The sequence below is a fragment of the Salvelinus namaycush genome, unplaced genomic scaffold (assembly GCF_016432855.1).
Source record: "Salvelinus namaycush isolate Seneca unplaced genomic scaffold, SaNama_1.0 Scaffold86, whole genome shotgun sequence".
NCBI classification, from domain to species: domain Eukaryota; kingdom Metazoa; phylum Chordata; class Actinopteri; order Salmoniformes; family Salmonidae; genus Salvelinus; species Salvelinus namaycush.
In genome coordinates this window covers 148,322-175,710 of record NW_024061597.1, presented here as the reverse complement: position 1 = coordinate 175,710, position 27,389 = coordinate 148,322, and the positions used below count along the sequence as shown (strand labels likewise).

Below are 27,389 nucleotides of genomic sequence, written 5' to 3'. Positions count from 1 at the left end.
AACCAGGTGTGTGGGAAAACAAGACAAAACAAATGGAAAATGAAAGGTGGATCGGCGATGGCTGGAAGACCGGTGAAGTCGACCGCCCAAACAAGGAGAGGAACCGACTTCGGCGGAAGTCGTGACAGTTATCCAAGAAAAATACTGAGTCACTGTTGAAACAAGTCTGTGATCTGAAGTTTCAATTACAAGAGATCTATAACAAAAAGGCTGAATATGCAATGTTTCTAACTGACGAAAGTGAATTAAATAAATTATTGGCTAGACAATTGAAACAAAAAGATGCCAGTTTCGTAATACCTGCTATCAAAAATGGAGGTGGGAGGTAATGACTGGTACAAAAGATATTAACAATGTGTCTTGTGACTTTATTCAGCTCTTTATAAGTCTGAATGTTACTGAGACCCAACAAAATGTAATGCCATTCTTTATAAGATAGAGCTTCGGGGGCCAAATACAGGATGTGGATGCTCCTATATTAGAATCTGAGATAAGAACAGCCATCACATCATAATGAAGGGTTGAAAGTCACCAGTATTAGAAGGTTTCCAGTTGAGTCCTGTAACAGGAATTTTGACGTATTAACTCCTATATCAACACCTATGTATGCAGGAGCTCTTGAACTGGAGCTCCTGCATACATCCTGCATACTGCATACCTCCTGCATACTGCATACCTCCTGCATACTGCATACCTCCTGCATACTGCATACCTCCTGCATACCTCCTGCATACTGCATACCTCCTGCATACTGCATACCTCCTGCATACTGCATACATACTGCATACCTCCTGCATACTGCATACCTCCTGCATACTGCATACCTCCTGCATACTGCATACCTCCTGCATACCTGACACTTAATAAGGCACTAATCTCATTAATTCTCAAGAAGGATAAGAGACCCCACTGACCCAGGGAGTTTTCGCCCTTTCAGTTTAATTGGAGTTGATTGTAAGGTGCTCTCCAAAGTACAAGCCATGAGGCTAGATGTTTACCTCATATTAAAAAGTAAAACCTCCACATACAATCTTAGACATTAGCTTTTTTTTGTCAAAAAGAGGATACTCGGGTGGCAGCCCTTTCCCTAGATGCAGAGAAGGTATTCGATAGGGTGGAGTGGGGCTTTTTGACATATACCCTTGAGAAGTTTGGCCCTGGATTTGTCAAGTGGGTTAAGGTCACAGTTATGAAAACTTAGGACACTAAAGAGGCATTTCTACTGACTCTGAAAAACACCAAAGAAAGATGCCCAGGGACCCTTATCTGCGTGAAAGAGCCTTTGGCATGCTGCAAGGAGGCATGAGGATACTCCAATCCAAGAGCAGCGGTCCTCACAAATGGTATGATCTCTTCCTTTAAAAAAAAATCTGTCGAGTGGAACCCAGCAGGGTAGTCCTCTCTCACCTCTCCTTTTTACTGTATTTTTTGAGCCCTTTGCAGCAGCAATCAGAGCTGAATCAGGAATCAAAGGAGTGATGGGAGGTGCCAGAGAGCATAACCTGTTTTTATATGCTGACGATATATTGTTACTTATTAGGGAACTGACCACATCAATCTCTTTGGTTTTGAACACAATTGGCATTTTCTCACAGATATCTGGTTATAAGATTAATTGGCAGAGGCTATGCCTGTATCCAAATTCTGTCCTCCTGTTGCAATTACTTCATTACAGATCAAATGGGTACCATCAGGGATGAAATAACTGGGTATAAAATTGAGCAACGAACTACAGAATATCGTGCAAATTTATATGATGCCACTACTACAAAAAATAAAGAATACTCCTGATAAATGGAGGTTGCTTAATCTTACTTTACGGGGTAAAATAAATACTGTTAAAATGGTTGTGGCCCCACAGTTTAATTATGTGTCCATTATGCTCCCTGTGGCCATTTCTCCCTTACTATTTAAAATGGGATAACACCCAGAATAAATGTGAACCTGTTATATGATCCAACGGATAAAGGAGGACTAGCATTACCCAAAGTAGAACTATACAACATATCATTTGAAGTAGCCAAATTGGCCAGACACTGAGACAATTATGATTCCCATTTGGGATGGACTCAGATTGAGAGGTCTGTCACAGCCCTGTTTAAGCCTATTGAGGCCTTATCACAAAAAAGTATTCAGAGAGAGCCAACTGAAGAGGCTAACCCAATCCTACAACATTCCCAAGAGTTATGAGTCAAGATGCATTAGATGTTTGGAACTTATCTTCCATATGGCACAACCCATCGGTTTACATAGGAAAACATTCATTTATCTGGGAGGTATGGCTTAGACAAGGCCTGCATGCAGTGGGGGATCTATATGAGAAAGGAGTGCTTATGCCCTATCAGGACCTGAATGGAAAATATAATTTGCCAGATAAGGGAGATTTCTGGAAATACGTACAACTAAGGAGCTGCGCGGGGTCTCTGATGAGTATCTTTATTGTATTTGTCTTTTGTATTTATTATGGATCCCCATTAGTTCCTGCCAAGGCAGCAGCTACTCTTCCTGGGGTTTATTATGGATCCCCATTAGTTCCTGTCAAGGCAGCAGCTACTCTTCCTGGGGTTTATTATGGATCCCCATTAGTTCCTGCCAAGGCAGCAGCTACTCTTCCTGGGGTTTATTATGGATCCCCATTAGTTCCTGCCAAGGCAGCAGCTACTCTTCCTGGGGTTTATTATGGATCCCCATTAGTTCCTGCCAAGACAGCAGCTACTCTTCCTGGGGTTTATTATGGATCCCCATTAGTTCCTGCCAAGGCAGCAACTACTCTTCCTGGGGTTTATTATGGATCCCCATTAGTTCCTGCCAAGGCAGCAGCTACTCTTCCTGGGGTTTATTATGGATCCCCATTAGTTCCTGCCAAGGCAGCAGCTACTCTTCCTGGGGTTTATTATGGATCCCCATTAGTTCCTGCCAAGGCAGCAGCTACTCTTCCTGGGGTTTATTATGGATCCCCATTAGTTCCTGCCAAGGCAGCAGCTACTCTTCCTGGGGTTTATTATGGATCCCCATTAGTTCCTGCCAAGGCAGCAGCTACTCTTCCTGGGGTTTATTATGGATCCCCATTAGTTCCTGCCAAGGAAGCAGCTACTCTTCCTGGGGTTTATTATGGATCCCCATTAGTTCCTGCCAAGGCAGCAGCTACTCTTCCTGGGGTTTATTATGGATCCCCATTAGTTCCTGCCAAGGCAGCAGCTACTCTTCCTGGGGTTTATTATGGATCCCCATTAGTTCCTGCTAAGGCAGCAGCTACTCTTCCTGGGGTTTATTATGGATCCCCATTAGTTCCTGCCAAGGCAGCAGCTACTCTTCCTGGGGTTTATTATGGATCCCCATTAGTTCCTGTCAAGGCAGCAGCTACTCTTCCTGGGGTTTATTATGGATCCCCATTAGTTCCTGCCAAGGCAGCAGCTACTCTTCCTGGGGTTTATAATGGATCCACATTAGTTCCTGCCAAGGCAGCAGCTACTCTTCCTGGGGTTTATTACGGATCCCCATTAGTTCCTGCCAAGGCAGCAGCTACTCTTCCTGGGGTTTATTACGGATCCCCATTAGTTCCTGCCAAGGCAGCAGCTACTCTTCCTGGGGTTTATTATGGATCCCCATTAGTTCCTGTCAAGGCAGCAGCTACTCTTCCTGGGGTTTATTATGGATCCCCATTAGTTCCTGTCAAGGCAGCAGCTACTCTTCCTGGGGTTTATTATGGATCCCCATTAGTTCCTGCCAAGGCAGCAGCTACTCTTCCTGGGGTTTATTATGGATCCCCATTAGTTCCTGTCAAGGCAGCAGCTACTCTTCCTGGGGTTTATTATGGATCCCCATTAGTTCCTGTCAAGGCAACAGCTACTCTTCCTGGGGTTTATTATGGATCCCCATTAGTTCCTGCCAAGGCAGCAGCTACTCTTCCTGGGGTTTATTATGGATCCCCATTAGTTCCTGCCAAGGCAGCAGCTACTCTTCCTGGGGTTTATTATGGATCCCCATTAGTTCCTGCCAAGGCAGCAGCTACTCTTCCTGGGGTTTATTATGGATCCTCATTAGTTCCTGCCAAGGCAGCAGCTACTATTCCTGGGGTTTATTATGGATCCCCATTAGTTCCTGCCAAGGCAGCAGCTACTCTTCCTGGGGTTTATTATGGATCCCCATTAGTTCCTGCCAAGGCAGCAGCTACTCTTCCTGGGGTTTATTATGGATCCCCATTAGTTCCTGCCAAGGGAACAGCTACTCTTCCTGGGGTTTATTATGGATCCCCATTAGTTCCTGCCAAGGCAGCAGCTACTCTTCCTGGGGTTTATTATGGATCTCCATTAGTACCTGCCAAAGCAGCAGCTACTCTTCCTGGGGTCCAGCAAAATTAAGGCATTTATACAATTTTAAAACATTACAATACATTCAGATTTCACAACACACTGTGTGCCCTCAGGCCCCTACTCCACCACTACCACATATCTACAGTACTAAATCCATGTGTATGTATAGTGCGTATGTTATTGTGTGTGTGTGTGTGTGTGTGTGTGTGTGTGTGTGTGTGTGTGTGTGTGTGTGTGTGTGTGTGTGTGTGTGTGTGTGTGTGTGTGTGTGTGTGTGTTGCTTCACAGTCCCCGCTGTTCCATAAAGTGTTTTTTTATCTGTTTTTTAAATCTGATTCTACTGCTTCAATCAGTTACCTGATGTGGAATAGAGTTCCATGTAGTCATGGCTCTATGTAGTACTGTGCACCTCCCATAGTCTGTTCTGGACTTGGGGACTGTGAAGAGACCTCTGGTGGCATGTCTTGTGGGGTATGTATGGGTGTCTGAGCTGTGTGCTAGTAGTTTAAACAGACAGCTTGGTGCATTCAACATGTCAATACCTCTCATAAATAAAAGTAGTGATGAAGTCAATCTCTCCTCCACTTTGAGCCAGGAGAGATTGACATGCATATTATTAATATTAGCTCTCTGTGTACATCCAAGGGCCAGATGTGCTGCCCTGTTCTGAGCTAATTGCAATTTTTCTAAGTCGTTTTCTGTGGCACCTGACCACATGACTGAACAGTAGTCCAGGTGCGACAAATCTCGGACCTGTTGGACCTACCTTGTTGACAGTGTTGTTAAGAAGGCAGAGCATCACTTTATTATAGACAGACTTCTCCCCATTTTAGCTACTACTGCATCAATATGTTTTGACCATGACAGTTTGCAATCTAGGGTTACTCCAAGCAGTTTAGTCATCTCAACTTGCTCAATTTCCACATTATCACTTACATAGACACTCTGGCTTTACTCGAAGTCAGTGGAATGTCGTTAGTAAACAGAATTCCTGATTCTACCTGGATTATGTTGGAGAGGCTTCCATTAACATTTACATTTACGTCATTTAGCAGACACTCTTATCCAGAGCGACTTACATTTAACCTTTTTTTATTTTATTTAACTAGGCAAGTCAGTTAAGAACAAACTCTTATTTTTCAATGACGGCCTAGGAACAGTGGGTTAACTGCCTTGTTCAGGGGCAGAACGACAGATTTGTACCTTGTCAGCTCGGGGATTTGAACTTGCAACCTTTCGGTTACTAGCCCAACGCTCTAACCACTAGGCTACCGCCCCATAAAGAACATGTGTTCTGTTAGACAGGTAACTCTTTATCCAGATTATAGCAGGGGGTGTAAAGCCATAACAGATATGTCTTTCCAGCAGCAGACTATGATCAATAATGTCAAAAGCTGCACTGAAGTCTAACAAGACAGCCCCCACAATCATTGTATCATCAATTTCTCTCAGGAAATGCAGTCATTTGTGTAAGTGCTGTGGTTGTTTAGTGTCCTTCCCTACAAGCTGACATTCTGTTGTCAATTTGTTTACTGTGAAATAGCATTGTATCTGGTCAAACACAATTTTTCCCAGAAGTTTACTTTGTAACAGGCTGATTGGTGGGCTATTTGAGCCAGTAAAGAATGACTTTTGCTTCCCTCCAGGCCTGAGGGCACACCTGCTAGTAGGCTTAAATTGAAGATGTGGCAAATAGGAGTGGCAATATCGTCCTCTATTATCCTCAGTAATTTTCCATCCAGATTGTCAAACCCGGACAAACCCGGTGGTTTGTCATTGTTAATAGACAACAATAATGTTTTCACCTCTTCCACACTGACTTTACGGAATTAAAAAGTACAATTCTTGTCTTTCATAATTTGGTCCGATATACTTGGATGTGTAGTATCATCGTTTGTTGCTGGCATGTCATGGCATGTGCTCAATGGGATTGAGATCCGGGCTCTTCGCTGGCCATGGCAGAACTCTGACATTCCTGTCTTGCAGGAAATCACGCACAGAACGAGCAGTATGACTGGTGGCATTGTCATGCTGGAGGGTCATGTCAGGATGAGCCTGCAGGAAGGGTACCACATGAGGGAGGAGGATGTCTTCCCTGTAACGCACAGCGTTGAGATTGCCTGCAATGACAACAAGCTCAGTCCGATGATGCTGTGACACACCGCCCCAGACCATGACGGACCCTCCACCTCCAAATCGGTCCCGATCCAGAGTACAGGCCTCGGTCTAACGCTCATTCCTTTGACGATAAACGCGAATCCGACCATCACCCCTGGTGAGACAAAACCGCGACTTGTCAGTGAAGAGCACTTTTTGCCAGTCCTGTCTGGTCCAGCGATGGTGGGTTTGTGCCCATAGGCGACGTTGTTGCCGGTGATGTCTGAGGGATTGTAGGCCTTACAACAGGCTTACAAGCCCTCAGTCCAGCCTCTCTCAGCATATTGCGGACAGTCTGAGCACTGATGGAGGGATTGTGCATTCCTGGTGTAACTCGGGCAGTTGTTGTTGCCATCCTGTACCTGTCCCGCAGGTGTGATGTTCGGATGTACCGATCCTGTGCAGGTGTTGTTACACGTGGTCTGCCACTGCGAGGACGATCAGCTGTCCGTCCTGTCTCCCTGTAGCGCTGTCTTAGGCGTCTCACAGTACGGACATTGCAATTTATTGCCCTGGCCACATCTGCAGTCCTCATGCCTCCTTGCAGCATGCCTGAGGCACGTTCACGCAAATGAGCAGGGTCCCTGGGCATCTTTCTTTGGTGTTTTTCAAAGTCAGTAGAAATGCCTCTTTAGTGTCCTAAGTTTTCATAACTGTGACCTTAATTGCCTACCGTCTGTAAGCTGTTAGTGTCTAAACGACCATTCCACAGGTGCATGTTCCTTTTAAGGATTATCCCCTTTTTTTCAATTTTTGCCAAAAATAACACACCCAAATCTAACTGCCTGTAGCTCAGGCCCTGAAGCAGGGATATGCATATTCCTGGTACCATTTGAAAGGAAACACTTTGAAGTTTATGGCAATGTGAAAGGAATGTAGTATAATATAACACAATGGATCTGACAAATACAATAGAAAAAAAAAAAAAACGTTCTTTTGAATTTTTTTGTACCATCATATTTGAAATGCAAGATAAAGGCCCTATGTATTATTCCAGCCCAGGTGCAATTTAGATTTTGGCCACTAGATGTCATCAGTGTATGTGCAACGTTTTAGACTGATCCAATGAACCATTGCATTTATGTTCAAAATGTTGTATCAAGACTGCCCAGATGTGCCTAATTTGTTTATTAATAACTTGTCATGTTCAAAATTGTGCACTCTCCTCAAACAATAGCATGGTATTCGTTCACTGTAATAGCTACTGTAAATTGGACAGTGCAGTTAGATTAACAAGAATTTAAGCTTTCTGCCAATATCAGATATGTCTATGTCCTGGGAAATGTTCTTGTTACTTACAACCTCATGCTAATCGCATTAGCCTACGTTAGCTCAACCCTCCGGTGGAAGGGACACCGATCCCGAAGAAGTTTTAAAACATTTTCATGTTCTCGCAACATTTTCATCTCATTTCATGTTTCATGTATTCCTCCAGTGGAACACAGACGTTTGTCGCCATCGTGTGGCTATTACGTACACTGCAGGATGTGTTGGTTGGGGAGGAGAGAGAAAGCTCTGGTTAATCTGTGCACTGTGTCACTTGTCGCCTTTCTCCAATATCAGTCTATCTACAGTAGAGGGCGCTATAGCCCCACGGATGGTGTAGGCCTCAATCAGAAGAGTTTGGGACATGTATTACTTGCAGCGTTCTAAAACGTGAACGACAAATGATTGATTAAATAAATGATAAATGGCCAATATTCTTTGCCAATATTATAAATTGCCAGATACAAAAAGAGTCTGAGCTTGTAGGGCAGGTCTATGAATTTGATAGGATTACATGAAATTTTTCCAACATTTAATGTTTGCCTTTTATTTATTGCATTCGCTGTGAGTTGAGTCCAAACCTGAACCTTGTGTGATGGACGGGCGTCATTAGCAAGCAGTGTGTCTGAAGGAGATTGTACTGGGAGGTGTGTTATAATAGCATACGTGCTCCTTTTTAAGATTGCAAGGCAGGTGGTTTCTTTTTTTCGCTCATCTATATGAACATGATGATCGATCACCACGTAGTTGGTCATGTGATCTTGTTATACAAGAAGAAAAGCTATTTTAGAAACTGGACAAGAGCTACACTACATCAACCGTTTTTGTTGTTTTCCAATGTTTGGATTATTAGTTTATGATCGATGAGGGTTTTTACTCAATTGACACAGGAATGTGGCCACATTGTTTCTTCTGTCTTATCCGGTTTAGAAGTCTGCTTTATTACGGTTGGGCACATTTGACATTTATTCCATAAAATCAGAATTAAAGTATTTTCTATTTTTATAGATAGTCTGAGGCAACAGGCTGATACCATTATACACCCACAGGTCTTAGTTTAGGCCACACTCTTGTATAGTCACACACACACACACACACACACACACACACACACACACACACACACACACACACACACACACACACGCACACACACACACACACACACACACACACACACACACACACACACACACACACACACACACACAAACACTCAAATCAAATCTAATTGAATAATGATATAAGAAATATTTGGATAAATATAAATATATATATATATATTATTATTATTAATAATATTATTATAAGTTATTGTCATAAGCCCAGTGAAAGGAATATAATAATAATGTATAGGGTTACTACTAGTAGGCTACTCATTATAATAGGCCTAATTTGAATCTAGGCTTCTGCTGTTACCAATACTACTACTGCTACTAATAAGGATGATAATTATAATTAATAATAATTATAATGTCTAATCATGATTTAGACAGAGATATGTTACCTTAAATTATAATATAATCATGATTTAGACAGAGATATGCTACCTTAAATTATAATATAATCATGATTTAGACAGAGATATGCTACCTTAAATTATAATATAATCATGATTTAGACAGAGATATGCTACCTTAAATTATAATATAATCATGATTTAGACAGAGATATGCTACCTTAAATTATAATATAATCATGATTTAGACAGAGATATGCTACCTTAAATTATAATATAATCATGATTTAGACAGAGATATGCTACCTTAAATTATAATATAATCATGATTTAGACAGAGATATGCTACCTTAAATTATAATATAATCATGATTTAGACAGAGATATGCTACCTTAAATTATAATATACTCATGATTTAGACAGAGATATGTTACCTTAAATTTATTAGATAGGGCCATTAATCTCCCATTTACTCCCACCCCAACCCTAAAAACGCTAATTTACCAGCATTGAATACATATAATTAGAAACTATTAATATGTAAATGTGTATTATAATAATACTAGTATTTAACGGTAGTAATTATAACACCAATAATTAAAATATATATATGATATATTAAAAGCCTTTGAAGAACAGTAGGGGAAGTGGGAAGTATTTTTTATATTAGACCTATCTACTAGCGCAAATTTGAATAATTCACAATCTCACTTGTTCTATTAATATTACATTTCAAGTAAACACTCACTGTCGGGTTTTATGTTGCCGTTTGTATGAAACATAGAGAAGTTATTCTCCTTCACACCTCTGCCTGTCAAGTCTAAACTCAATGGCCACACCCCCAACCAGTTAGTGAGTGTCTATTGGCTGTTAGAGATGATCTAGTGTCTGGATGAGAAACTGTCGCTCTGAAGTTATAAAATTAAAACTCAGATTTTGGATTCTGGCACTTGTTGCTGACGTTGCGCGCTTGGAATCAGGTCGTCCGTTTGAACCGTTACTGTTGTGTTCTAATTCCGTTGGGGTTGTCCTCCCGTGTGGAGCATGAACTCCATCGACCCTTCAGTCCACCACACCTCCTCTCCAACAGCAAGCTCTCTCCAACCCCAACCCAAGAGCACCCAGGAGCCGCCGGAGATGGCTGTCTACTGCGATAACTTCAGCATGTACCACCAGCCTGGACTCCAGAGTGCACAGAGACCGTCTGGATACGGCCTGGGAGATTACGCGTCATCCCTGTGGCTGAACGGGCCCACCGTGAACTCCTCCACCCCCTACCTGCACGGAAACAACACAGCATCCTTTATGCCACCTTCCTACGGTACCCAGCGGCAGTTCCTTACCAACTCTCCCGGGTTCGGGGGTCCGGACCTGGGTTGGCTGTCCATCGCCAGTCAGGAAGAGTTGCTAAAACTGGTCCGTCCTCCATACTCTTACTCTGCGCTCATCGCCATGGCGATCCAGAACGCACACGAGAAGAAGTTGACCCTGAGTCAGATCTACCAGTATGTCGCGGATAACTTCCCGTTCTACAAGAAGAGCAAGGCGGGCTGGCAGAACTCTATCCGACACAACCTGTCACTCAACGACTGCTTTAAAAAGGTCCCCCGCGATGAGGACGACCCAGGTATTATCCTATCCTGTTCTATTCTATTTTTGTAACATCTAGGGCCATTTGTAGATATATTTTAATTACTCAGGTAGGCTATGTGATTCAGCTGTCGGTTAGAAATCCTATAAAAATACGTGTAAAAGTTTGGGCCTAAAACCGATTGAACAAATTGGTGTAGGCCTGTTGCAGGCTAAACTAACGTAAAACAAAACGCCTGAGCAGGAGTTCCCACATCTGGTTTTCAATGGGAAAAGAAGCTAGGTTGAATGAGCTAATTCCCTTATAAACAACCTAGCTAAGGGTGGTTGCAGGCTATCATGTCAGTTAAAATCAGTTCGATAAAATAAAGGGTTATTCAAACCATATGCTGATAATTGTTAATTTTATTCTTTAATTTGTTTCCTTTATTTTGAAGACTAGAATGCTTATCATAGTGCATATGTAGTGCATATTAAATCTAGGAATTGTTATCAGCAGTGACTTGAGACTTGAGATGAGTCAAATATAATATATCTAATATATTGAGTGGCTTTTGCTTCTTTAGCATGGGACATAGGAAGAACTATGAGGTCATTTTAGAGATTAGAATCTATATTATTCTAGAGATTAGATTAGAACTATGAGGTCATTCTACAGATTAGAATATATATTATTATGTAGATTAGATTAGGACTATGTGGTCAATATTAGATTGCCCCAAAAGTTTGTTATAATATACTGTAAAAAAAATCCTATTGTTTTTACGATAATTTACTGGCAGCCAGTTACCTGTAAATGACTGTAAATAAAGGTACATTATGTTACCGTAAATGTGTTTAACATTACTATAAAGTTTAGTGTAGGAAACTTTATGGATTACAACATAACAGCTTAGCTTGTTGTTAGAGGCTTCATGTCCATACTGAGTCTTCAGTTTCCTACCACGGCAGTTTATAGATAAAAGGTTTGATATCCTGGAAGGGCAGAGCGGAGCACCCATATTCTGGGGAAGGACACAATTTAACCCCAAACTCATTCAAATCAATAGCTACCTAGACATTGGCTTCCTTATCAGTGCATCATTCCAAATCCAAAGCCAGAGTATTAGGTGCATGACATCACTGTTTGTGATAATGTGCACCATACTAAACTAATACAACAGTATGTGGATTTGTACTTATAAAGTGGCCCGCACATGGAATGAGTGACCCGCACATGGAATAAGTGGCCCGCACATGGAATGAGTGGCCCGCACATGGAATATTGCTGTTCATAGGGCTTTATTCCTTTATTATTTCACATAAGTCTTCATTCTGTATGCGGGCCTCATTTATTTTATCCTGTAATATTTTTTATCCCAGCATTAGTTTTCCTCATGTTTAGAATGAACACATCTCCCTCCAGTTCTTCATTGATATGTACATAATACTAATGTGTATATATTAATAATGTCTTATTAATATATAAATACTATATAATAATGTCTTATTAATATATAAATACTATATAACAATGTCTTATTAATATATAAATACTATATAACAATGTCTTATTAATATATAAATACTATATAACAATGTCTTATTAATATATAAATACTATATAACAATGTCTTATTAATATATAAATACTATATAATAATGTCTTATTAATATATAAATACTATATAACAATGTCTTATTAATATATAAATACTATATAACAATGTCTTATTAATATATAAATACTATTGTAACGACCCTGGGTTTATAAGCGCGGAAATCGACTCTGCCGCTTGAGCATGCTTTTGCTATATAATAATGTCTATTTAATATATAAATACTGTATAATATTGCCTTTTTAATATATAAATACTATATAACAATGCCTTATTAATATATAAATACTATATAAGAATGTCTTATTAATATATAAATATTATATAATAATGCCTTATTAATATATAAATACTATATAATAATGCTAAAGTTTCTATTATTTATGTTCCAGGTAAAGGCAACTACTGGACGTTGGATCCTAACTGTGAGAAGATGTTTGACAACGGGAACTTCAGGAGGAAGAGGAAACGTCGCTCCGACTCCACTAACAGCACCAAGACAGAGGACGGCCGAGCAGCCCCGCCCAAGACCATGGACAGCCCCCAGCTCATTGGCCCTGCCTCCCCAGACATGGAGGTGGTCAGTGAGGGTCACAAGAGCTCCTCCCCCTCGGGCCTTGCGTCCGGTGGCACTCCGTGTTTTAATAACTTTTTCAGCAGTATGGCTGGGCTGGGCTCTGGGCCTCTAGGTGCCTCTGGTCCCCCCAGCAGACAGACTAGCTCTCTGGGGCTGGTCAACGAGCTGACCAATAGGAACATTACAGCCCTCCATAGCAGCCCATACCACAACCACACACCCCACACCCCAGGCCCAGGCCCAGGCCAGGACAGTCACAGCCCGGGGGTCTCAGAGGCAGGCCTCGGGGGCCACGGTCACCCAGCAGACAGCCTGTCTCCCTTCAACAGAGGACTGTACTACAACACTTTCAGTGGAGGGGGGCAGGCAGGACAGTTCAACAGCCACTTCTACAACAGCTTTAGTGTCAACAATATCTTATACCCCCGAGAGGGCACAGACGTATAGTCACATATAGCATATAGTGTATAGTCACGGACTTATAGCAAGGGGCTACGACAGGTCAGCCAAATCAGAGGGCTTGGCTAACCAGACCATACATATGGACTTGACAGGACAGAGACAGACCATTCATATGGATTTCACAGGACAGAGACAGACCAGTCCATTCATATGGCCTTCACAGGACAGAAACAGACCAGTCATATTGTATCTTTATTTAACTAGGCAAGTCAGTTAAGAACAAAATCTTATTTTCAATAAAGGCCTAGGAACAGTGGTCAGGGGGCAGAACAACACATTTGTACCTTGTCAGCTCGGGGATTTGATCTTGCAACCTTTCGGTTACAAGTCCAACACTCTAACCACTAGGCTACCTGCCGCCCCAATGGCCTTCAAAGGACAGAGACAGACCAGTCCATTCATATGGCCTTCAAAGGACAGAGACAGACCAGTCCATTCATATGGCCTTCACAGGACAGAGACAGACCTCTGACGACACCTTTAGGAATCACAAACTGTACTGCTACAGTCAGCAGGCAGCTCCATTGGCCTATTCACATTACCAATCTGTCAGTGGACTTCACCAATACAGATCACGTGCCTGAAAAACTCCCAATCCATGCCACCACAGAGAGGACGGAGGAATGTACTGCAGCCAAATTGTTAGGCTGTTCATATTTGACCAAACTTGTCAACCTCTCTATAACGATCCAGCTGCTTATCTCAAAATAAACCACTGAAATGAACATGTGACTATATATCCAGAATACTCCTCTGGATTGCTTTGCAGAAATGCCAATAGGGATCACAAACCAACATGACAAAGGTACTGTGGTACTAGATACTGTGGGACTAGATACTGTGGGACTAGGTACTGTGGGACTAGATACTGTGGGACTAGATACTGTGGGACTAGATACTGTGGGACTAGATACTGTGGGACTAGATACTGTGGTACTAGGTACTGTGGGACTAGATACTGTGGGACTAGGTACTGTGGGACTAGGTACTGTGGGACTAGGTACTGTGGGACTAGGTACTGTGGGACTAGGTACTGTGGGACTAGGTACTGTGGGACTAGATACTGTGGGACTAGGTACTGTGGGACTAGATACTGTGGGACTAGATACTGTGGGACTAGGTACTGTGGGACTAGATACTGTGGGACTAGATACTGTGGGACTAGGTACTGTGGGACTAGATACTGTGGGACTAGATACTGTGGGACTAGATACTGTGGGACTAGGTACTGTGGGACTAGATACTGTGGGACTAGGTACTGTGGGACTAGATACTGTGGGACTAGATACTGTGGGACTCATTACCATGGGACTAGGTACTGTGGGACTAGATACTGTGGGACTAGATACTGTGGGACTAGGTACTGTGGGACTAGATACTGTGGGACTAGATACTGTGGGACTCATTACCATGGGACTAGGTACTGTGGGACTAGATACTGTGGGACTAGATACTGTGGGACTAGGTACTGTGGGACTAGGTACTGTGGGACTAGATACTGTGGGACTCATTACCATGGGACTAGGTACTGTGGGACTAGATACTGTGGGACTAGATACTGTGGGACTAGATACTGTGGGACTAGATACTGTGGGACTAGATACTGTGGGACTAGGTACTGTGGGACTAGATACTATGGGACTAGATACTGTGGGACTAGATACTGTGGGACTAGATACTGTGGGACTAGATACTGTGGGACTAGATACTGTGGGACTAGATACTGTGGGACTCATTACCATGGGACTAGGTACTGTGGGACTAGATACTGTGGGACTAGATACTGTGGGACTAGGTACTGTGGGACTAGGTACTGTGGGACTAGGTACTGTGGGACTAGGTACTGTGGGACTAGATACTGTGGGACTAGGTACTGTGGGACTAGGTACTGTGGGACTAGGTACTGTGGGACTAGGTACTGTGGGACTAGATACTGTGGGACTAGGTACTGTGGGACTAGGTACTGTGGGACTAGATACTGTGGGACTAGGTACTGTGGGACTAGATACTGTGGGACTAGGTACTGTGGGACTAGGTACTGTGGGACTAGATACTGTGGGACTAGGTACTGTGGGACTAGGTACTGTGGGACTAGGTACTGTGGGACTAGGTACTGTGGGACTAGGTACTGTGGGAATAGATAACATGGGACTAGATACTGTGGGACTAGGTACTGTAGGACTAGATACTGTGGGACTAGGCACTGTGGGACTAGATACTGTGTGACTAGATACTGTGGGACTAGGTACTGTGGGACTAAATTCCATTGGACTAGTTGCTGTGGGACTAGATAATGTGGGACTAGGTACTGTGGGACTAGATGCCATGGGACTAGATAATATGGGACTAGATACTGTGGGACTAGATACTTTGGGACTAGGTACTGTGGGACTAGATACTGTGGGACTAGGTACTGTGGGACTAGGTACTGTGGGACTAGATAGTGTGGGACTAGATACTGTGGGACTAGATATTGTGGGACTAGGTACCATGGGACTATTTACCGAGGGACTAGATACTGTGGGACTAGATACCATGGGACTAGATACTCTGGGACTAGGTACCATGGGACTAGGTACCATGGGACTAGATACCATGGGACTATTTACTGTGGGAGTAGGTACTGTGGGACTAGATACCATGGGACTAGGTACTGTGGGACTAGGTACCATGGGACTAGATACTGTGGGACTAGGTACCATGGGACTAGATACTCTGGGACTAGGTACCATGGGACTATTTACTGTGGGAGTAGGTACTGTGGGACTAGATACCATGGGACTATTTACTGTGGGAGTAGGTACTGTGGGACTAGATACCATGGGACTAGGTACTGTGGGACTAGGTACCATGGGACTAGATGCTGTGGGACCAGGTACTGTGGGACTAGGTACCATGGGACTATTTACTGTGGGACTAGATACTGTGGGACCAGGTACTGTTGGACTCATTACCATGGGACTAGGTACTGTGGGACTAGATACTGTGGGACTAGATACCACGGGACTAGGTACTGTTGGACTCATTACCATGGGACTAGGTACTGTTGCACTCGTTACCATGGGACTAGGTACTGTTGGACTCGTTACCATGGGACTAGGTACTGTTCGACTCATTACCATGGGACTAGGTACTGTGGGACTAGATACTGTTGGACTCATTACCATAGGACTAGGTACTGTTGGACTCATTACCATGGGACTAGGTACTGTTGGACTCATTACCATGGGACTAGGTACTGTTGGACTCATTACCATGGGACTAGGTACTGTTGGACTCGATACCATTTGACTAGGTACTGTGGGGCTCATTACCATGGGACTAGGTACTGTGGGACTAGGTACTGTTGGACTAGGTACTGTGGGACTAGGTACTGTGGGACTAGGTACTGTGGGACTAGATACTGTGGGACTAGGTACTGTGGGACTAGGTACTGTGGGACTAGATACTGTGGGACTAGGTACTGTGGGACTAGATACTGTGGGACTAGGTACTGTGGGACTAGGTACTGTGGGACTAGATACTGTGGGACTAGGTACTGTGGGACTAGGTACTGTGGGACTAGGTACTGTGGGACTAGGTACTGTGGGACTAGGTACTGTGGGAATAGATAACATGGGACTAGATACTGTGGGACTAGGTACTGTAGGACTAGATACTGTGGGACTAGGCACTGTGGGACTAGATACTGTGTGACTAGATACTGTGGGACTAGGTACTGTGGGACTAAATTCCATTGGACTAGTTGCTGTGGGACTAGATAATGTGGGACTAGGTACTGTGGGACTAGATGCCATGGGACTAGATAATATGGGACTAGATACTGTGGGACTAGATACTTTGGGACTAGGTACTGTGGGACTAGATACTGTGGGACTAGGTACTGTGGGACTAGGTACTGTGGGACTAGATAGTGTGGGACTAGATACTGTGGGACTAGATATTGTGGGACTAGGTACCATGGGACTATTTACCGAGGGACTAGATACTGTGGGACTAGATACCATGGGACTAGATACTCTGGGACTAGGTACCATGGGACTAGGTACCATGGGACTAGATACCATGGGACTATTTACTGTGGGAGTAGGTACTGTGGGACTAGATACCATGGGACTAGGTACTGTGGGACTAGGTACCATGGGACTAGATACTGTGGGACTAGGTACCATGGGACTAGATACTCTGGGACTAGGTACCATGGGACTATTTACTGTGGGAGTAGGTACTGTGGGACTAGATACCATGGGACTATTTACTGTGGGAGTAGGTACTGTGGGACTAGATACCATGGGACTAGGTACTGTGGGACTAGGTACCATGGGACTAGATGCTGTGGGACCAGGTACTGTGGGACTAGGTACCATGGGACTATTTACTGTGGGACTAGATACTGTGGGACCAGGTACTGTTGGACTCATTACCATGGGACTAGGTACTGTGGGACTAGATACTGTGGGACTAGATACCACGGGACTAGGTACTGTTGGACTCATTACCATGGGACTAGGTACTGTTGCACTCGTTACCATGGGACTAGGTACTGTTGGACTCGTTACCATGGGACTAGGTACTGCTCGACTCATTACCATGGGACTAGGTACTGTGGGACTAGATACTGTTGGACTCATTACCATAGGACTAGGTACTGTTGGACTCATTACCATGGGACTAGGTACTGTTGGACTCATTACCATGGGACTAGGTACTGTTGGACTCATTACCATGGGACTAGGTACTGTTGGACTCGATACCATTTGACTAGGTACTGTGGGGCTCATTACCATGGGACTAGGTACTGTGGGACTAGGTACTGTTGGACTCATTACCATAGGACTAGGTACTGTTGGACTCATTACCATGGGACTAGGTACTGTTGGACTCATTACCATGGGACTAGGTACTGTTGGACTCGATACCATTTGACTAGGTACTGTGGGGCTCATTACCATGGGACTAGGTACTGTTGGACTAGGTACTGTGGGACGTTACCATGGGACTAGGTACTGTGGGACTCGATACCATTTGACTAGGTACTGTGGGGCTCATTACCATGGGACTAGGTACTGTGGGACTAGGTACTGTGGGACGTTACCATGGGACTAGGTACTGTGGGATTCATTACCATGGGACTAGGTACTGTGGGACGTTACCATTGGACTAGGTACTGTGGGATTCATTACCATGGGACTAGGTACTGTGGGACGTTACCATGGGACTAGGTACTGTGGGACTAGATACTGTGGGACTAGATACTGTGGGACTAGATACTATGGGACTAGGTACTGTGGGACTAGATACTGTGGGAGTAGACACTGTGGGACTAGGCACTGTGGGACTAAGTACTGTGGGACTAGGTACTGTGGGACTAGATACTGTGGGACTAGGCACTGTGGGACTAGGTACTGTGGGACTAGGTACTGTGGGACTAGGTACTGTGGGACTAGGTACCGTTGGACTCATTACCATGGGACTAGGTACTGTGGGACTAGGTACTGTGGGACTAGATACTGTGGGACTAGATACTGTGGGACTAGATACTGTGGGACTAGGTACAGTTGGACTCATTACCATGGAACTAGGTACCATTGGACTCATTACCATGGGACTAGGTACTGTGGGACTAGGTACTGTGGGACTAGATACTGTGGGAGTAGACACTGTGGGACTAGGCACTGTGGGACTAAGTACTGTGGGACTAGGTACTGTGGGACTAGGTACTGTGGGACTAGGTACTGTGGGACGTTACCATGGGACTAGATACTGTGGGACTCATTACCATGGGACTAGGTACTGTGGGACGTTACCATGGGACTAGGTACTGTGGGACTAGGTACTGTGGGACTAGATACTGTGGGACTCATTATCATGGGACTAGGTACTGTTGGACTCATTACCATGGGACTAGGTACTGTTGGACTCATTACCATGGGACTAGGTACTGTTGGACTCATTACCATGGGACTAGGTACCATTGGACTCATTACCATGGGACTAGGTACTGTGGGACGTTACCATGGGACTAGATACTGTGGGACGTTACCATGGGACTAGGTACTGTGGGACTAGGTACTGTGGGACTAGATACTGTGGGACTCATTACCATGGGACTAGGTACTGTGGGACTAGGTACTGTGGGACTAGATACTATGGGACTAGATACTGTGGGACTAGATACTATGGGACTAGGTACTGTGGGACTAGGTACTGTGGGACTAGATACTGTGGGACTAGATACTGTGGGACTAGATACTGTGGGACTAGATACTGTGGGACTCATTACAATGGGACTAGGTACTGTGGGACTAGATACTGTGGGACTAGATACTGTGGGACTAGGTACCATTGGACTCATTACCATGGAACTAGGTACCATTGGACTCATTACCATGGGACTAGATACTGTGGGACTAGGTACTGTGGGACTAGATACTGTGGGACTAGATACTGTGGGACTAGGTACTGTGGGACTAGATACTGTGGGACTAGGTACTGTGGGACTAGATACTGTGGGACTAGGTACTGTGGGACTAGATACTGTGGGACTAGATACTGTGGGACTAGGTACTGTGGGACTAGGTACTGTGGGACTAGGTACTGTGGGACTAGATACTGTGGGACTAGGTACTGTGGGACTAGATACTGTGGGACTAGATACTGTGGGACTAGGTACCATTGGACTCATTACCATGGAACTAGGTACCATTGGACTCATTACCATAGGACTAGATACTGTGGGACTAGGTACTGTGGGACTAGATACTGTGGGACTAGATACTGTGGGACTAGGTACTGTGGGACTAGATACTGTGGGACTAGGTACAGTTGGACTCATTACCATGGAACTAGGTACCATTGGACTCATTACCATGGGACTAGGTACTGTGGGACGTTACCATGGGACTAGATACTGTTGGACTCATTACCATGGGACTAGGTACTGTGGGACTAGGTACTGTGGGACTAGATACTGTGGGACTAGATACTGTGGGACTAGGTACTGTGGGACTAGATACTGTGGGACTAGATACTATGGGACTAGGTACTATGGGACTAGATACTGTGGGACTAGGTACTGTGGGACTAGATACTGTGGGACTAGATACTGTGGGACTAGATACTGTGGGACTAGGTACTGTGGGACTAGGTACTATGGGACTAGGTACTGTGGGACTAGGCACTGTGGGACTAGGTACTATGGGACTAGGTACTGTGGGACTAGGCACTGTGGGACTAGGTACTGTGGGACTAGGTACTGTTGGACTAGGTACTGTGGGACTAGATACTGTGGGACTAGATACTGTGGGACTAGGTACTGTGGGACTAGGTACTGTGGGACTAGATACTGTGGGACTAGATACTGTGGGACTAGGTACTGTGGGACTAGGTACTGTGGGACTAGGTACTGTGGGACTAGATACTGTGGGACTAGGTACTGTGGGACTAGGTACTGTGGGACTAGGTACTGTGGGACTAGGTACTGTGGGACTAGATACTGTGGGACTAGGTACTGTGGGACTAGGTACTGTGGGACTAGGTACTGTGGGACTAGATACTGTGGGACTAGGTACTGTGGGACTAGGTACTGTGGGACTAGATACTGTGGGACTAGGTACTGTGGGACTAGGTACTGTGGGACTAGGTACTGTGGGACTAGGTACTGTGGGACTAGGTACTGTGGGACTAGATACTGTGGGACTAGGTACTGTGGGACTAGATACTGTGGGACTAGGTACTGTGGGACTAGATACTATGGGACTAGGTACTGTGGGACTAGGTACTATGGGACTAGGTACTGTGGAACTTACTGCTGGTTGGGGAACATTTTGATTGAAACCACAATATACTCTTATGAGTGTAAATGCATTTTTGTATATTAAATATCAGTGGAGGCTTCTGAGGGGAGGACGGCTCATAATAATGGCTGGATCAAAGCAGATGGAACGGCATCAAACATGTGTTTGATGTATTTGATACCATTCCACTCATCCCATTCCAGCCATTATTTATATATATAAATATTACCATGGGATATATATATATATATATATATATATATATATATATACACACTACATGACTAAAAGTTTGTGGACACCTACTCGTCTCATCTCATTCTAAAATCATGGGCATTAATATGAAGTTGTTCCCCCCTTAGCTGCTATAACAGTCTCCACTCTTCTGGGAAGGCTTTCCACTAGATGTTGGAACATTGCTGCTATAACAGCCTCCACTCTTCTGGGAAGGCTTTCCACTAGATGTTGGAACATTGCTGCTATAACAGCCTCCACTCTTCTGGGAAGGCTTTCCACTAGATGTTGGAACATTGCTGCTATAACAGCCTCCACTCTTCTGGGAAGGCTTTCTACTAGATGTTGGAACATAGCTGCTATAACAGCCTCCACTCTTCTGGGAAGGCTTTCCACTAGATGTTGGAACATTGCTGCTGTAACAGCCTCCACTCTTCTGGGAAGGCTTTCCACTAGATGTTGCAATGTTTCTGTGGGGACTTGCTTCCATTCAGCCACAAGAGCATTAGTGAGGTCGGCATTGATGTCCGGGCATTGATGTTGGGCGATTAGGCCTGGCTCGCAGTCTGCATTCCAATTCATCCAAAACGTGTACGATTGGTTTGAGGTCAGGGCTCTGTGTAGGCCAGTCAAGTTCTTCCACAACGATCTCGACAAACCATTTCTGTATGGACCTCACTTTGTCCACGGGAACATTATCATACTGAAACAGGAAGGGGCCTTACCCAAACTGTTGCCACAAAGTTGGAAGTACAGAATAGTCTAGAATATCATTGTATGCTGTAGCGTTAACATTTTCCTTCAATGGAACTAAGGGGCCTAGCCCTAATCCATGGAAAAAATAACCAGACCATAATTCCTCCTCCACTAAACTTTACAGTTGGCACTATGCATTCGGGCAAGTAGCGTTCTACTGGCATCCGCCAAACCCCGATTCGTCCTTTGGACTACCAGATGGTGAAGCGTGATTCTTCACTCCAGAGAATGCGTTTCAACTGCTTCAGAGTCCAATGGAGGCGAGCTTTACACCATTCCAGCTGACGCTTGGAAATGCGCGCAGTGATCTTAGGCTGCTCGGCCATGGAAACCCATTTCATGAAGCTCCCGATGAACAGTTGTTGTGCTGACGTTGCTTCCAGAGGCAGTTTGGAACTCGGTAGTGAGTGTTGCAACCGAGAACAGGTGATTTTTACTTCAGCATTTGGCGGGCCCGTTCTGTGAGCTTGTGTGGCCTACCACTTTGCCGCTGAGCCGTTGTTGCTCCAAGATGTTTCCACTTCACAAAAACAGCATTTACAGTTGGGCAGCTCTAGCAGGGCAGAAATTTGACGAACTGTCTTGTTGGAAAGGTGGCATCCTATGACGGTGCCATGTTGAAAGTCACTGAGTTCTTCAGTAAGGTCATTCTACTGCCAGTGTTTGTCTATGGAGATTGCATGGCTGTGTGCTCGATTTTATACACCTGTCAGCAAAGGGTGTGGCTGAAATAGCCGAATCCACTAATTTGAAGGGGTGTCCACATACTTTTGTATAAATATACAGTACCAGTCAAAAGTTTGGACACACCTACTCATTCAAGGGTTTTTCTTATTTTTTAATATTTTTTTCTACATTGTAGAATAATAGTGAAGACATTAAAACTATAAAATAACACATATGGAATCATGTACTAACCAAAGAAGTGTTAAACAAATCAAAATATATTTTATATTTTAGAAGCTTCAAAGTAGCCACCCTTTGCCTTGATGACAGCTTTGCACACTCTTGGCATTCTCTCAACCAGCTTCACGTGTAATTATTTTACAACAGTCTTGAAGGAGTTCCCACATATGCTGAGCACTTGTTGGCTGCTTTTCATTCACTCTGCGGTCCAACACATCCCAAACCATCTCAATTGGGTTAAGGTCGGGTGATTGTGGAGGCCATTTCCTCTGATGCAGCACTCCATCACTCTCATCCTCGGTCAAATAGCCCTTAAACATCCTGGAGGTGTGTTGGGTATTTGTGTCCTGTTGAAAAACAAATGATAGTCGCACTAAGCGCAAACCAGATGGGATGGCGTATCACTGCAGAATGCTGTGGTAGCCATGCTAGTTAAGTGTGCCTTGAATTCTAAATAAATCACTGACATTGGCACCAGCAAAGCACCCCTATGCATCACACCTCCTCCTCCATGCTTCACGGTGGGAACTACACATGCGGAGATCATCCGTTCACCTACTATGCGTCTCACAAAGACACAGAGTTTGGAACCAAAAATCAAAGTGTTGATGTCTTCACTATTATTCTACAATGTAGAAAATAGTAAAAATAATGAAAAACCCTTGAATGAGGAGGTGTGTCCAAACGTTAGACTGGTACTGTATATATGTGTATATGTGTATAAGTGTGTATTTTTGTAAATGATACATATTAGATTGTAACTATTTAAATGATGTACAGATTCTTCTTCTAGGCCCATATAGGTTATTATTTTATCTAATAATGTTTCTGTTGTTCTTACCTCTACCTGTCTGTAAATGACATGGAGTCAGATCAGATGGTGAAGGAGGCATCAATATACCAGCACAGCTTGAAGTTCTCTTTATAAACATGCCACAATGTAAAGGAATTCCTGGAATTGTATACTTTTTTCACCTACCTTTTCAACTAAATCCAATGACATGGTTAAATTTTATGTTGATATCACGTTGAATTAATGTTCGTTGACAACTCAATCAAAAATGTAAATATAAACTAGATGTTGAACTGATAACTGTGCCCAGTGGAATGTCATGGTGAATCAAATCAAACATATCAAGAATAGCATCAGTAAATCCTTTGGGGGGGTTTTCTTGAGGGAAACATCATGGGTACAGTAAATATATCCGATTGTATCATCAGCTCTCGGGTTTCAACATGACATCCTCACTGTGTGTAACTGCTGCATAGTATGATACAAATATAATATCCTCTTATAGTTTTGTCTTCACTTTTCACATGCATCATCAAACTCCTCTGTGATCATCAATAAACTTATTGTGATCATATTGTATCTGGAGAGTCCCTGCTCATTGAAAATGTTGAAATACAATATGTGTTTAAATCACTGAATGGGCTTTTACAACTGTTGACATTTCTTTAGAAAGATGGGAATGTCATTTTAAATGCAGATTTTAGTACCTTTAATTATGTGTTTGCCCCTTGCTATATGACTGCTATATGACTGCTATATGAATGCTATATGACTGCTATATGAATGCTATACGACTGCTATATGAATGCTATATGACTGCTATATGACTGCTATATGAATGCTATATGACTGCTATATGAATGCTATACGACTGCTATATGAATGCTATATGACTGCTATATGACTGCTATATGAATGCTATATGACTGCTATATGACTGCTATATGACTGCTATATGACTGCTATATGACTGCTATATGACTGCTATATGACTGCAGTATGACTGCTATATGACTGCTATATGACTGCTATATGACTGCTATATGACTGCTATATGACTGCTATATGACTGCTATATGACTGCATTATGACTGCTATATGAATGCTATATGACTGCAGTATTACTGCTATATGAATGCTCTATGACTGCTATATGAATGCTATATGACTGCTATATGACTGCTATATGAATGCTATATGACTGCTATATGAATGCTATATGACTGCTATATGACTGCATTATGACTGCAGTATGACTGCTATATGAATGCTATATGAATGCTATATGAATGCTATATGAATGCTATATGAATGCTATATGACTGCTATATGAATGCTATATGAATGCTATATGACTGCTATATGACTGCTATATGAATGCTATATGACTGCTATATGAATGCTATATGAATGCTGTATGACTGCTATATGAATGCTATATGACTGCTATATGACTGCTATATGAATGCTATATGAATGCTGTATGAATGCTATATGACTGCTATATGACTGCTATATGACTGCTATATGACTGCAATGCACTGTGATGCAGACTGCTGATCCACTCGGGAGGCAAAACAAAATGGTATTAACAAAAAATAAATGCATTAAATACCTTATTAACATTGGTATTCAGACCCTTTGCTATGAGACTTGAAATTGAGCTTAGATGCATCTTGTTTCCATTGATCATCCTTCAGATGTTTATACAACTTGACAGTGCATGTTGACAGGTCATGTCAGAGCAAAAACCAAGCCATGAGGTTGGAGGAATTGTCCGTAGAGCTCAGAGACAGGATTGTGTCTAGGCACAGATCTGTGGAAGGGTACCAAAACATTGATGGTCCCCAAGAACACAGTGGCCTCCATCATTCTTAAATGAAAGAAGTTTGGAACCACCAAGACTCTTCCTAGAGCTGGCCGCCCTGCCAAACTGAGCAATCGGGGAGGTTTGTCAGGGAGGTGAACAAGAACGCGATGGTCAATCTGACAGAGCGCCAGAGTTCCTCTGTGGAGATGGGAGAACCTTCCAGAAGGACAACCATCTCTGCAGTACTCCACCAGTCAGGCCTTTGTGGTAGAGTGGCCAGATGGAAGCCACTCCTCAGTAAAAGGCACATGACAGCTCACTTGGAGTTTGCCAAAAGGCACCTAAAGACTCTCAGACCATGAGAAACAAGATTCTCTGGTCTGATGAAACCAAGATTGGACTCTTAGGCCTGAATGCCTTGTGTCACGTCTGGAGGAAACCTAGCACCATCGCTACGGTGAAGCATGGTGGTGGCAGCATCATCGCTACGGTGAAGCATGGTGGTGGCAGCATCGCTACGGTGAAGCATGGTGGTGGCAGCATCATCGCTACGGTGAAGCATGGTGGTGGCAGCATCATCGCTACGGTGAAGCATGGTGGTGGCAGCATCATGCTGTGGAGGGGGGGGGGGCTCAGTGGCAGGGATTTGGAGACTGGTCAACATCGAGGGAAAAATAAACGGAGCAAAGTACAGGGAGATCCCTGATGGAAACCTGCTCCAGAGCGCTCAGGACCTCAGACTGGGGCGAAGGTTCACCTTCCAACAGGCGGGACAAGTCTCTGAATGTCCTTGAGTGGCCCAGCCACAGCCTGGACTTGAACCCGATCGAACATCTCTGGAGAGACCTTAAAATAGCTATGCTGTGATGCTCCCCATCCAACCTGACAGAGCTTGAGAGGATCTGCAGAGAAGAATGGGAGAAACTCCCCAAATACAGGTTTTTAGCGTCATACCCAAGAAGACTCGAGGCTGTAATCGCTGCCAAAGGTGCTTCAACAAAGTACTGAGGAAAGGGTCTGAATACTTATGTAAATGTTATATTTCCCGTTTTTGATTTTGTCAAATACATTTTCAAACATTTCTAAATACCTGTTTTTGCTTTGTCATTATGGAGTATTGTGTGTAGATGGATGACGAATAAATAAAAAATATATATTTTAGAATAAGGCTGTAACGTAACCAAATGTGGCTACAGGGAAGGGATCTGAATACTTCCAAATGCACTGTATATATGTAGATATACACATATGTATATATATATTTTTTGTATTTTTGCTATAAAATGTAATAAAATGTCACTATTGTTTCACAGATTTTAGAATTGTAATAATAATAATAAATAATTTCTGTTTTAAGTTATTATTTCGAAAAATTTGCCGGTGTTCATCAGATTAAACCCATCAATATCATTCCCTGTTTGTTAATCTGGGCCTTAATGGCCGTATATATACCTGACAGTCGGAGATATTCTGAGACTGCGGGACTCATGGTCACCTCGTGATTCACAGCCCTGCTACATAATATTAATGTTTTAGACAGTTCTCTGTTTAGTGAGTAGAAGCAGTCTGTTCAAATGTGCAATAGAATGTCAGATAGACTCTATAGAGAGATAATCGCATGGTGTGCTTTTGCCGTAAAGCCTTTTTGAAATCTGACAAAGTGGCTGGATT

At 43.4% G+C, this 27,389-nt stretch overlaps 2 protein-coding genes across 2 annotated transcripts; one reads left to right on the top strand and one right to left on the bottom strand.

Annotated features, from left to right (window-relative positions):
* The first annotated feature begins 10,240 nt into the window (after nt 1-10,240).
* On the top strand, nt 10,241-13,408 carry foxi2 (forkhead box I2). Its single transcript, XM_038987800.1, has 2 exons — nt 10,241-10,823; nt 12,777-13,408. Exons 1-2 carry the CDS (start codon nt 10,241-10,243, stop codon nt 13,406-13,408), a joined length of 1,215 nt encoding a protein of 404 aa, XP_038843728.1.
* Nucleotides 13,409-13,569: 161 nt separating this feature from the next.
* On the bottom strand, nt 13,570-17,745 carry LOC120043082 (pEARLI1-like lipid transfer protein 3). Its single transcript, XM_038987807.1, has 3 exons — nt 17,638-17,745; nt 17,008-17,061; nt 13,570-13,578 (listed from the first exon to the last, which is right to left on the bottom strand). The coding sequence occupies exons 1-3, from the start codon at nt 17,743-17,745 to the stop codon at nt 13,570-13,572; spliced, it is 171 nt and encodes a 56-aa protein (XP_038843735.1).
* Nucleotides 17,746-27,389: the final 9,644 nt, after the last annotated feature.

Coding starts and splice junctions, on each gene's coding strand:
- foxi2 (XM_038987800.1), top strand. CDS start 10,241: ATGAACTCCATCGACCCTTCAGTCCACCACACCTCCTCTCCAACAGCA. Junction 10,824..12,776: donor CCGCGATGAGGACGACCCAG/GTATTATCCTAT, acceptor TTTATGTTCCAG/GTAAAGGCAACTACTGGACG.
- LOC120043082 (XM_038987807.1), bottom strand. CDS start 17,745: ATGGTACCTAGTCCCACAGTACCTAGTCCCATGGTATCTAGTCCCACA. Junction 17,062..17,637: donor CCACAGTACCTACTCCCACA/GTAAATAGTCCC, acceptor CCTACAGTACCT/AGTCCCACAGTATCTAGTCC.